At 42.6% G+C, this 11,617-nt stretch overlaps 3 protein-coding genes across 6 annotated transcripts in view; 1 reads left to right on the top strand and 2 right to left on the bottom strand.

The window, feature by feature from the left end:
* LOC106751751 (pyruvate dehydrogenase E1 component subunit alpha, mitochondrial-like) overlaps window positions 1-965 on the bottom strand; it is a 3,745-nt gene extending 2,780 nt beyond the window's left edge. Inside the window, exon 1 of the mRNA XM_014632805.1 lies at window positions 852-965. Within this exon, the coding sequence (XP_014488291.1) occupies window positions 852-965 (114 nt within the window). The remainder of the gene's footprint in view (window positions 1-851) is intronic.
* Window positions 966-2,922: 1,957 nt separating this feature from the next.
* Window positions 2,923-11,617, bottom strand: part of LOC106751804 (peroxisomal (S)-2-hydroxy-acid oxidase GLO1) — a 13,991-nt gene continuing 5,296 nt past the window's right edge. For all 4 annotated transcript variants that reach the window (XM_014632967.1, XM_014632970.1, XM_014632966.1 and 1 more), the window contains 7 exons: window positions 11,150-11,301; window positions 4,799-5,054; window positions 4,046-4,177; window positions 3,803-3,935; window positions 3,552-3,668; window positions 3,338-3,449; window positions 2,923-3,120 (listed from right to left, as the gene is read on the bottom strand). In XM_014632967.1, the coding sequence (XP_014488453.1) occupies window positions 3,053-3,120; window positions 3,338-3,449; window positions 3,552-3,668; window positions 3,803-3,935; window positions 4,046-4,177; window positions 4,799-5,054; window positions 11,150-11,301 (970 nt within the window). In that variant the 3' untranslated portion in view covers window positions 2,923-3,052. The remainder of the gene's footprint in view (window positions 3,121-3,337; window positions 3,450-3,551; window positions 3,669-3,802; window positions 3,936-4,045; window positions 4,178-4,798; window positions 5,055-11,149; window positions 11,302-11,617) is intronic.
* On the top strand, window positions 5,898-10,552 carry LOC106751803 (N-acetylgalactosaminyltransferase 6-like). Its single transcript, XM_014632965.1, has 2 exons — window positions 5,898-6,560; window positions 7,337-10,552. The coding sequence occupies exons 1-2, from the start codon at window positions 6,357-6,359 to the stop codon at window positions 8,963-8,965; spliced, it is 1,833 nt and encodes a 610-aa protein (XP_014488451.1). The 5' UTR covers window positions 5,898-6,356; the 3' UTR covers window positions 8,966-10,552.

Below are 11,617 nucleotides of genomic sequence, written 5' to 3'. Positions count from 1 at the left end.
TAAAATTGATTTTTATAATGCGCTTTTTATACCAAAGACGGTTTCTCATGCTTCGATCCTATTTCCAATTACTTTTTTCTTGTTGATGTAGCCATGGACAAGAACGAGTTTCGATAAATTATGATATTTATTATTTTTCATTTCGCATAAATGGAAAACGCGCAATATGAGAAAATATTACACATGATTCGTTTTTGATTCTTTTTCCATAGAATTAATTGACATAATCAGTTTTGACTACAATCAATATTTAATAAATTTTTCATAAAAATTTGCTATAAAATTGATTTTTGTAATGTGGTTTTTATGTCAGAAATAGTTTCTTAGAGTCTGGTCTTATTTTAAATTATTCTTTTTTGCAAATTTTACTTATGTAGCCATGGGCTTTAGTGAATGTTATAGAATAGTTTTTAGTGAATGTCATGTTCCTGATATAAGTATACATAATAGTTTTCTTAAAAGAAAGCATACAGATTTCTCATATTATATGGTTTCTGAACATTTCACAGCAAATAATGTTTCAGTGCATGTGTATAATGATGGCTTAGAAATTATATAACATAATAATACATTTCATGAAAATTCAAACTGATATGATTTGGCATGATATTATAAAGATAACATTTTCAAAAACCCTTAAATGAGATACCTTAAAAAGTTCCCTTAGTAGATACTTCTGATATGATGATGATTATAAGATGGCTTGTGGACATAATTTATAAGATATTTAAATGTTTCTTAAAAAAAAATATTTCTTCAAAAAAATGTTATTAAAGTTTTCATTCTGACAAGGATGTTGTTTGGGGTTTTTTTTTTTTAAATAGATAAAGTTTGATTTTGTCAGATCGTACTGATTCTACAGCAACTTCTTGAGCGAGCTCACGATAACAGGCTAATAGGTGACTTTGAGTTTTGGCAGCGGCTCGGTAAAATGGTAAAACTGTCTTTGTCCATATCGAATACATTCTTCGGGCAGCTCACGTTAACGAAGGGACAATTTCTTCAAAGATTGCACGAATCAAAAACCGATAATTAATGTTAATTTTTTCGAATCGGTACTTATTATTAAATAATGGTGTAATATAGATTGATTCACATAACACATTATATGTTTATCGTTCTTGTTACACATATATTTCTTCTCATTTTTTAGTTCTTGTGTAGAAGCTGACTAATTACTTTCTACGGAGCAAGCAGAAATCCAACGTATCACAATTGTCGCGATTCGATAAGTCGACTATCGCGTCGGTTGTTTTTAATGGCTTATGTCCACAGGAGACGGCAACGCTTGCCGCGCGGCGGAAGTTGACGCGGTAGCCAATCAACATGTCGTTTTTCGGTAAGAACTAGAAGTTTATTAGCTACCGCGCGAACTTCTGCTACGTGGAAAACGTTACCACGTCCTGCAAGCAGAAGCCATAACAAACTGTCAAAATGCATGACCTCCACAATCTTCTTCTCCTTCTCTTCTTCTTCTTCTTCTCAGTTGGGTCTATGAATTACTCTAACGCCTGTCTCCTACTCCAACGCCATCTTCTTCTTTTCAATTATGGCTACGAACAGCTCAGAGGCTCTTTAGGTCAAAGAACTTAATCTCTTTACCTGGAATAGGACCATATGAGAGTGTTGAGAGGGGAATTTAGATTTAAGTAATTGAAAGGAAATGAATGAATAATTTTAACAACTTGGTGAAATTCGGAGCATTTTGAATAAAACAGTTTATTAATTATACTAATAACATAATTTGTTTCTCACACGTATGAATAATAGTAATAAATTGATGAGAAAAATCGTTGTAAAAGATACAATATTTAAATGATGAAAGGGTCAGCTAAAGTTAAACAATGAGATATATGGGTTAACATTAAACAAACTTTTATAAACCAGTATTATTGGAATAATGCAAATACAAGGTGAAGATTAAAGTAAAAAAATGTAATTCGTGTAACTTAATTTAATACAATCGGATTTAACGTAAAAGATAACGCGGAAAAGATCGCGGGTGAAGGGCGGACCGCCATGGGCGATCGAACGTGGGCCGCCGGTGGTATCCATTTACCGACTGATGGAGAAATATCGATCGCTGGAGGAGGGTAACGATGGTAATACAACAATACAGACATACTGTCGGTAACACAGTACCTAACATCGGTCCCCGCGCGCATGACGTCACTCCCCTTCGTGATGTGAATCCCCATACCAACAAATTCCCCCATCCTCCGCGTGATGTCAGTCCACGTTAGCCCGAATTCGACCCTCCTTACGTCCGAATATCTCGAAAAAACACGAGATACTCTTTCTCCCATGGTATGGTGCGCGATCGCAACGCCAAAGAACATGCATGTACCCGCGGGTTGTAGGAGTATTTCCCGCAACTCACCCCTCCCTCATAATACGTACGCGTCCACCCAACGATCCAGTAAAAAATTTCGCGGTTTTCGCTCGCGATAGCCGTTGCTGCTCAGCTCGTACCAACCGACATTCATGCATTCACTCACTCGTCCTAAATAACATAACATAAATAGTATTACCAACATTTGCAAAAAAAAAACACACACGCACTCATACTCGAGATTTCACAGTAAAACTGTGATATATTCTACAACTTAATATCGACCCACCCATATTTATAATTAAATTTATAATTAAAATTACTATAACTCTAACATAAATACAATAACTAAAACTTTTCTGGAATAGCAATTCATTTATAAAGAATAATTGCGTATTTCTTTTTCTTTTCTTTATTTTTGGGTATATATTTAAATATACAGGTGGATGAAATCCATTTGTATACATCTTAATCACTTATTAGTCACTTATTAATATATCTTTAGGATAATCGAAAGAAATTCGATTTAGGTTTCCTCTTATTTTTTATTTATAGTCATATGTATATGGTTCGTGTGTATAAATGTTCATGTGTGAACGTAGATGTTTATATTTCAGGTAAAAATAAAAAAATGAATGTTCATAAATTCATAGGGGTTGCTAATAATAGTTACTAACATAAATAGTACTGTGTTAATTCTACATCGAGTAAAATATATTTTCACAGACGATAATAAAACGACTCGTGAACCACCATATCTGGTGTAACATCTTTTATAGATGCGCAACCTAAAAAAAAGACATTTATTAAACTACTGATCAACAATCTGATAAGGAAGAAATTAATGGCCTGTATCCTGAAGTCTCTTTTATCGGTAAAAGTGCTTTAAACATAACTTCTCAATTAATCCAGTTTCCTAAATTGCTTTTAAAGACCATTCTTATCGACAAAAAAAAAGTTCATAATACAGGTCAATATGAAAAATTAACATTCGCTGTAACTTGCCACTCAATGCAAAAGTCAAGTCGATTTCTTTTCTCATAAGTTTGAGAACCTCGTTGGCGCCTCTCTCGCCATCGTACGTCAAACCCCACAGCATCGGTCTGCCAAAGAATACCTGAGAAACAGTTGGTCGATGAACGAAGACACGAACACAACAAAGTACACGCATGCACGATATGATCTGAATATTTTCGCAAGTCGCTCAATGCATTCTTACCATTTTTGCACCAAGTGCCAAGGCTTTAAACACGTCGATACCCTGCGTCACCCCTCCGTCCATGTAGACTTCGATCTTGTCCCCCACTCCTCTACTGATTTCTGGCAAAGCTTCAATCTGCAAATGCAAATGTTGGCCTCAATATTTCGCTTACTGATGCACCCCTGAATATTGAATTATTTATTTCTAACGATATTCGATGCTGTTCAATGTAATTCCTAAATTGTTTTAAGCACAAGAACGGGACCGACCGTGGCTGGGACAGTGTCTATCTGGCGTGCACCATGATTTGACACGATAATACCGTTAGCCCCGTTTTCCACGGCCAAACGTGCATCTTCTATCGTCAGAATTCCCTTGAGAATTATCGGCAGCTTTGTGATACTGCAACAAATCAACCTTGATCATATCGATTTGCTCGATGAAATAAACCGCGATAATAGATCCGGCGCTGCCCAGATAAGAAAAGCGTACGGCGATATCAGCGTGAATACCTTTTCAACCATGTTATATCTTCCCAAGTGAGGGAAGAGTCGAACAGCTCGGTGACATATTCGTTAAGGTTTGAGTCGCTCTTCACGACGGAAGTTATCCGTTGCGACAAGTCACCTTCGAAATTTGCATATCTGAAACGGAGTATATATACATAATATATTATCTATAAGTGTCACTTAGTTCCAGGGATAGGTGATTAAAATCTTAACCTACGAAATTCTATTACTCTAGCAACACAATTCATAGTTTCCATACATTGGTCCAATATTAATTATATTGACATTTATTGGACGAATTGTGTGAATGTTATCGCCCAATATGTAAATCAGCGAAATTTGGAAAAGCAGATTTCGAGTAGTATCTGTTATAAAATTTATCGACAGTTTGCTAACAGGAATATAATAGGATTCGCCAACAGGGCACGATAGCAAATTTTTTGCTGTCTAACCAAATCTCTTTTTTCTGTCACTATATTGGCAAACATTTGTTGTTCCAGCAAAATTTGTTTTCTCCGTGTGTTATTATGCTTTGCTAGCAAATCCAGTTATATTCCTGTTAGGAAGCTGTCGACAAAATTTATAACAGATATTGCGCGCAAAATCTGCTTTTGCAAGTTTGGCTGTCCGGCTGATTTTATATTGGTCAATATTCGTCTAATGAATGCTGATATAACCAACATTGGACGAATGTATCGCTAATGAATTTGTGTTATTAGGATAGTCTCGCTAGTTACTTGTAAACATTTGAAATACCTCAGATGGCTCGGCAACATGAAGTTATTTCTTACATCGGCGCGTCTGTCACCAAACAGAGGCGCGTCGACGGTGAGAACTAATGCTTTGAACCCGGAACGTTCGGCGCGCTTGATTAAATTTAACGTAACGTTCCTGTCGCGATAAACGTAAAGCTGGAACCATTTGATGCCAGTCGGCGCCGCTTTCGCCACTTCTTCTATGCTGCTCGTCGATATCGTCGACAGTATAAAGATCGTTCCTGCTGCCTGAGCGGCTGCAAATTGACAAAGCGGAAATAATTGTCCGCTCAAGACGTCATGCGAAAAGACGACGTAATCATTGCTAAATTAGCTGGAATAGAGCGAATAGTCTAATAGTGTCTAGGTTAAATGTCGAACGGCTATCCGGGTTGATCGATGCCGTTAAATTGATTGGAAATTCGCCCGCGTCCGATTTGCAAGAATCGAGTCGACTAATTTCACCGATTTTATTCCGCAGCAATTCTTTCATTTCGCTTCAATTATTCTGAACGATTAAATTCACAGAATCGATCGTATTATTACATTAATATTCGTGCTAATTTTAGACTCGGGTTTCTAACCGGTTTTATCTGCACACGACGGTTACGTTACACAAGCTGCATGCAACATACGTAACGATCAACCTGTCATTGCTACACGCATATATTATTCGTAACACCTGTAGAAGGTTTCTCGCTGAAACACGGATATATAACAGATACAAGAAACAAGTGCACTTCCTCCTCGTACTCTATCTTTATCATGAGCGTTTAGTCGTAAACGTATTTTCCATTGAGCTTGCATCAAACAAGATAAACTTGAGGATTGCGGATTACGCCGCAGCAAAAACGATGAACAAGGCGGCAAATTGAGCTGTTGGTGCGGCAACGGTCACTTCAGAATATTTTTCTCGCAAAAAAACACCGTCCTTTCCATGACAAATGAACCCTGGACTAACGAACATGCTCCGACATGATCGATGTTTCCCTCGAATTCCTCGGTCGTATTGCCCTGTCTTATTATTTCCAGCCTTATTCAGCACGCTCATTACATCGCGATTGATGTCGACCGAGCGGAACCGTTAAGGTTCGCACAGGTGCAAAAACGCAAGTGAGATCGCGCCAAGTTAGAAGCGCGAGACGACAGAGAGAGAGAGAGAGAGAGAGGAACGAGTTCTCCGCTGCTGGCGCTGCTGCTGAAAGGATTCCTCTCTCTCCGGCTCGTTTCGTCTCAGTCGTCGCGTGACAGTTGCGCGTGTCGTTTGTGCGTGTCGCCGCACGTCGTCTACGCTCTCCCTTTCGTGCGTGCATATCGTGCCCCGCCGGTAGCAATTATCACGACGCGTGATAAGCGGAAATCAGCGGTTCGCTCGCTGAGAAAAATCGGTCGGTGTGATCAACGACAAATGACGTTGTCACACCGTTATCACGCCGTGTGCTTGTCACCGTGCGCGGAAGGGGTTAAAGCGCGAAGTGAGGTTAAGTCGTCCTCGTGAGAGAGAGAGAGAGAGAGAGAGAGAACGAGCGCGCACACCCCGTCATGACTCTCCCGCGAAGATGAGGCGAAACGTGATCAGTCTGATCAAGTTCTCCTTCCTGGCGGCGTTCACGGTGTTCCTCACCGTCGTCGTGTTCCGTTACATGCGGGCGCCGTCTAACCGTCAGCTCTCGACGCCGCTCGACACACTGATCGCGGCGGTCGCCGTCGGCCCCCGCAGCCCCGGCGACGGCCACCGGGAGAACGACGAGCGTCCGAATCAGGTATTTACCAAGCGGGATCCGAAAGAAAGAAAGAAAGAGAGAGAGAGAGAGAGAGAGAATACCTGTGATATCCCTCGATTGTCCGTCTACGTCCGCGTCAACGGAGAGTGGAAATCGGCGATAACGTTGATTTCAATTTCCTCGCACCGGTCATGAGCGAGAGTGTCGGAACTGGTTTCAATTTCGCCTAGATGCAATTTCCTGCGGTGTGGAAACGCGCGAGGAGGAGGGCCTTACATCAATCGGTCGTTCTCGCGACTCTCGGGGAATCCGAACGCGTCGCGTATTATCACGTACGTACCGGTTATGATGCGCCGTTTCGATCGACCTTCATGTGCCTCTCGGAAACCTACTTTCTTCGTATGCAGCGGTTAACAAACGAGTTCTCGGTTGCATCCCGGCCTCTCTTTATCTCTCTCTCTCTCGCATTCCTCCGGCGTTCAGGAGCGTACGAGAGCGACCGCGCGCCCGAACGATTTGGGTCTTCTCTCGCGATCGCACGGATCTTGTTTGTCGTTGTAGCAAAATTATTTATAGTCTCAGCACTTTTGTTTGTTTTAAAAAAATAGCCGCAATTTTGGTGAAAAGGGAATAAAAAATTATGCGTTGCACATATTAGTATCATTTGTCTCAAAATCTTCTAGACACTTTTATCGATAAAAGTGAGTTTAGGATGTTGGGTCTGTAAGTATAGTTATATGAATAAAGAACGGAGATGCCGAACGAAAGATTCACGAAACTATTTCTCGTTGCTAATTCGAATATATATTTCCTAGGATCTGGATGACAAAATCGACTGGCATGACTACAAGAAGATCGAAGCGGAGAACAAGCGAAGCGGAATGGGAGAACACGGGAGGCCAGCCTTCCTTTCCCCGTCGCTCGACGCGCTGAAGGAGAAACTGTACCAAGTAAACGGATTCAACGCAGCTCTCAGCGACGAGATCTCCGTGAATCGATCGGTGCCTGACATTCGCCATCCGGACTGTAGGAAGAAGAAATACCTGAAGAACCTAGACCCGGTCTCTGTGATAGTGTCCTTCCACAACGAGCACTTCAGCACGCTGCTGCGGACTTGCTGGAGCGTGATCAACCGCTCGCCGCCCTCTCTCCTGGAAGAGATCATACTGGTGGACGATGCCAGCACGAAGGTGGAGCTGAAGAAGAAGCTGGACGACTACGTCGACAGGAACTTGCCGAAGGTAACGATCGTACGGTTACCGAGACGCTCGGGATTGATCAGGGGTCGGCTGGCGGGCGCGAAGAAAGCCCGAGCGAAGGTGTTGGTGTTCCTGGACTCGCACAGTGAAGCCAACGTGAACTGGCTGCCGCCGCTGTTGGAGCCGATCGCGCAGGACTCCAAGACCTGCGTCTGCCCGTTCATCGACGTGATAGCTTACGAGACCTTCGAGTACAGAGCTCAGGACGAGGGCGCTCGTGGCGCCTTCGACTGGGAATTGTACTACAAGCGGTTGCCGCTGTTGCCAGAGGACCTGAAGAGACCCGCTGAACCCTTCAAAAGCCCGATCATGGCCGGCGGTCTGTTCGCCATCAGCACCAAGTTCTTCTGGGAGCTCGGCGGCTACGACCCGGGCCTGGACATTTGGGGCGGCGAGCAATACGAACTCTCCTTCAAGATCTGGCAGTGCGGCGGGCACATGTACGACGCGCCCTGCTCCCGAGTCGGCCACATCTACCGGAAGTTCCCGCCATTCCCCAACCCGGGTCGCGGTGACTTCCTCGGCAAGAATTACAAGAGGGTCGCCGAGGTATGGATGGACGAATACGCGGAGTACATCTACAAGAGGCGGCCGCACATGCGCGCCCTGGATCCCGGAGATCTGTCGGAGCAGAAGGCCCTGCGGGCGAAGTTACACTGCAAACCGTTCAACTGGTTCATCAAGAACATAGCCTTCGATCTCGTGGAGGTTTACCCGCCGATCGAGCCGGACGACTTCGCCTCGGGCGAGATCCGGAACATGGGAGCGACCGACCTCTGCCTGGACTCGAAGAAGCGGAAGAGGGACGAGCTCGTCGTAGTGGACACCTGCATGAAGGACAACCCGAGGGTGTCCGGGGAGCAGGAGTTCCGGCTGACCTGGCACAAGGACATCAGGCCGAAGGACCGCACGGATTGCCTGGACGTGTCGAGGGGCGAGGAGAAAGCGCCGGTCAGCCTGTATCCCTGCCACGGGAAGCAGGGCAATCAGTTGTGGCGTTACGATGTCGAGAAGCAGTGGCTGATGCACGGTTACTCGTCCCGCTGCTTGGACGCCGACCCGGCCAGCAAGAGGGTCTACGCGACCGCCTGCGACAAGTCGTCGGCCACGCAGAAGTGGCGGATAGAGCAGGTCAGCATGAAGGCCATCAACAATTGGGAGAACATAGGACCCAAGCTCAAGTGAAAGAGAGAGAGAGAGAGAATCTCTTCCCTCACACTGCCATAAAGTTTCGCCAATAGACTCCTCGCGTTGGGGCTCCCACTTGTATGGAAACCCCACGAGCGATCCATTTATACATGTATATTCCTGGTAACTAGTCATCGCAAATTCTCGATTTGAGCAACCGACACACCGCACCCGGTATCTCAGCGATCGATCACGAGAGAGAGGTAGAATCGATCGCGAGAGCGTCGAATCATTTTCAGCACGTAGCGTAGGGCGAAATTTTCGTTCCTCGGCAAGATCGTTGGACTGGACTCTGGGATAGCGAGCGTCTTCGTATCGCGACCAATATGACTCGACACATATCGCATAAGCGCTCTATCGTGCCTTACATTATATAGCTACACTTAGTAAGTACGACGTGTGAATCGTAACGATTTTAACGTATATAAGTTCGCCCCTTCGCTCAAATTAATGTTACGACAGCCGCTGTCCTATGTCCTTTTAATATCGCTTATTAAACAGGACTGACGTTTCATTTGTACTATAGTGTAAGTCGCGGTAAGACGAGCGGTGTATCTCAGACCGCTCCGCCGAGAGATCGCGAATGCGATTTATATAATACTTATAACGATTCATTCCATTATTATTAGTCTACATAAGTCTACATCAGTAACATAAATGATTAATTGTTTAATCGTATAAACAAATATTACGAGCGGATTACTTTCAAAACGGAGGTGATCCTCCAATTTGTACGTGTTGTCAACAGATTGCAGGATAACTTGAAGCACGCGAGAAAAGGATTTCTTTGAATTTAACAGAATTTCTTTAACCGAAACATATTTGGAATAGAACGACCCGAATGTTCGTTTCAACAAACGGGATTGTTTGGTTCCTCAAACACATTTCTCTTATATTTTCATCCAAACATCGCAATGGTTGTCACAGGGATACAATATTGGGGAGAAGTAACATTATGTTAGAAACATATTGAAGAACTTCTTTTCGTTTCGGTGAAACAATATTTAATATGCGATGAAATGAATTTTTTTTTTACTGAAAACAAAATATTTTCTTTAAGTAATACTAAAAGAAAAACTACATCCACATGAACCTTTTCTTCTGCGTAGATGTATCTTTTTCGACAAGAGGGATGTATTGTCACACAATAAGCATGTTAGGAAATAGATAACGTATATGATTCGCCTTGGTATCGTTCAATACATACTTCTTTTGATCGGATATCGAAGAAATGGATATGGATTATCCGAGGAAATACTCAAATGAACGATCACTTTCGCGCGATTGCTTCTTATCGCGGATTATTCTACGGGGTATTTATGTCCGATTGAAATCGAGCGCGGGAGACCCGTTGAAATGAATTTAGACAACAAGATCAATTTGAAATATCGATTCGTTACATCTCTGTCGGTGTTTTCGTTTACGTTCAAGCGCGGATCTTTAATAAATACGGAACGGCAAGCGGAAAGGAATTGTTAAACTGTCTGTGATCGTCGGTGTCGGGGCTAATCTTTGATTATTACGACTATTTTTGTAACGACTATTTATGTATGATTTAATAAAAGTTTGTATTGAACCCTCCCACCTTATGTTCTCAAATAAACGCCAGCCCCGAACCCCTGGTGGTGAATTTTACGCGACGAAACGTCGCAGTCGACCAACAACCGCTCCCCACCTCACGTCACATCGATCCTTCGCGGCACAATATTTAAGGAATACTCGAGGCCTGCCGTCTTGCTTGGTGACGTCAGAAGCGAGAAAACACGTGCACAGAATTCTCGCGATACACGTTCAAATAAAAAGATATACTCACAATATGATGCTTGTGATTAATTCAGCACACTTGCAAAATATTCTGAAAACTTTCCTTCTGTTCTAACAATCAATGAATAATCGTAAAATTAACAACATGCAACTTTTCTTTTTAATCTATCTTTTCTCGTGATTTTGTCACGTTAATTTTACAACTATTTATTGATTATTTTCTATTTATTTATTGATTATTCGAGCGGAAGAAAAGTGTTCCAAGTATTTCAAACGTGTCGAATCGATCACAAGTGTCGTTTTGCGGGCATATCTTTTTATTGACGTATGTTTCTCGCTTCTGACGTTACAAATAAGATAGCCTCGACGAGGATACACACACACACACAGGAGCTTTAAAACAAAATGTTGACTTACCCCTTGCGTTAGCGCATTCTCCATGGGGGTGAGCCATGCGTTGCATCGCGGTGGGTGCGACTCCCAGGGGCATCGAAACTTTCTGACCCAACACCGTCGTGCTTATGTCCCTTTCGGACACGTCCCGCAAAAATCTGGGACGTATTCTATATCTGCGAGAACATAATTAAGAATTTTTAATAATCGCATCGGTGATCGTTGTAAGATAAATTGCGACAAGACCTGTGTACGAACTTCCCCGAAAGTACGTAAAACATTTTCTAGGACCATCGAATATTTCAACTTGAATTTTCCGCAATTGTAGTCACGAGCTAGCCAGGATTTCAGTCAGGAAGGGGAGGAGGCAATAATTTATTACCGAATATATACCGTAGCGTTTTTGTTTTAGAATGTAAATTGTAATGTATCAGTTACATTTCTTTACTTTTATCATTTTCATAATTAAATCGTTTCTCCTTTGCCAAAACT

This window comes from Dinoponera quadriceps, unplaced genomic scaffold (genome assembly GCF_001313825.1).
Source record: "Dinoponera quadriceps isolate SergipeBrazil2010 unplaced genomic scaffold, ASM131382v1 scaffold179, whole genome shotgun sequence".
NCBI classification, from domain to species: domain Eukaryota; kingdom Metazoa; phylum Arthropoda; class Insecta; order Hymenoptera; family Formicidae; genus Dinoponera; species Dinoponera quadriceps.
The sequence above is the reverse complement of the archived record's forward strand: the minus strand, read 5'-3'. Positions and strand labels throughout refer to the sequence as shown.

Bases quoted from the DNA above. Each gene is read 5' to 3' on its own strand.
- LOC106751803 (XM_014632965.1), top strand. From the start codon at position 6,357: ATGAGGCGAAACGTGATCAGTCTGATCAAGTTCTCCTTCCTGGCGGCG. The intron at 6,561-7,336 runs GTATTTACCAAG...TATATTTCCTAG, and splicing joins ACGACGAGCGTCCGAATCAG to GATCTGGATGACAAAATCGA.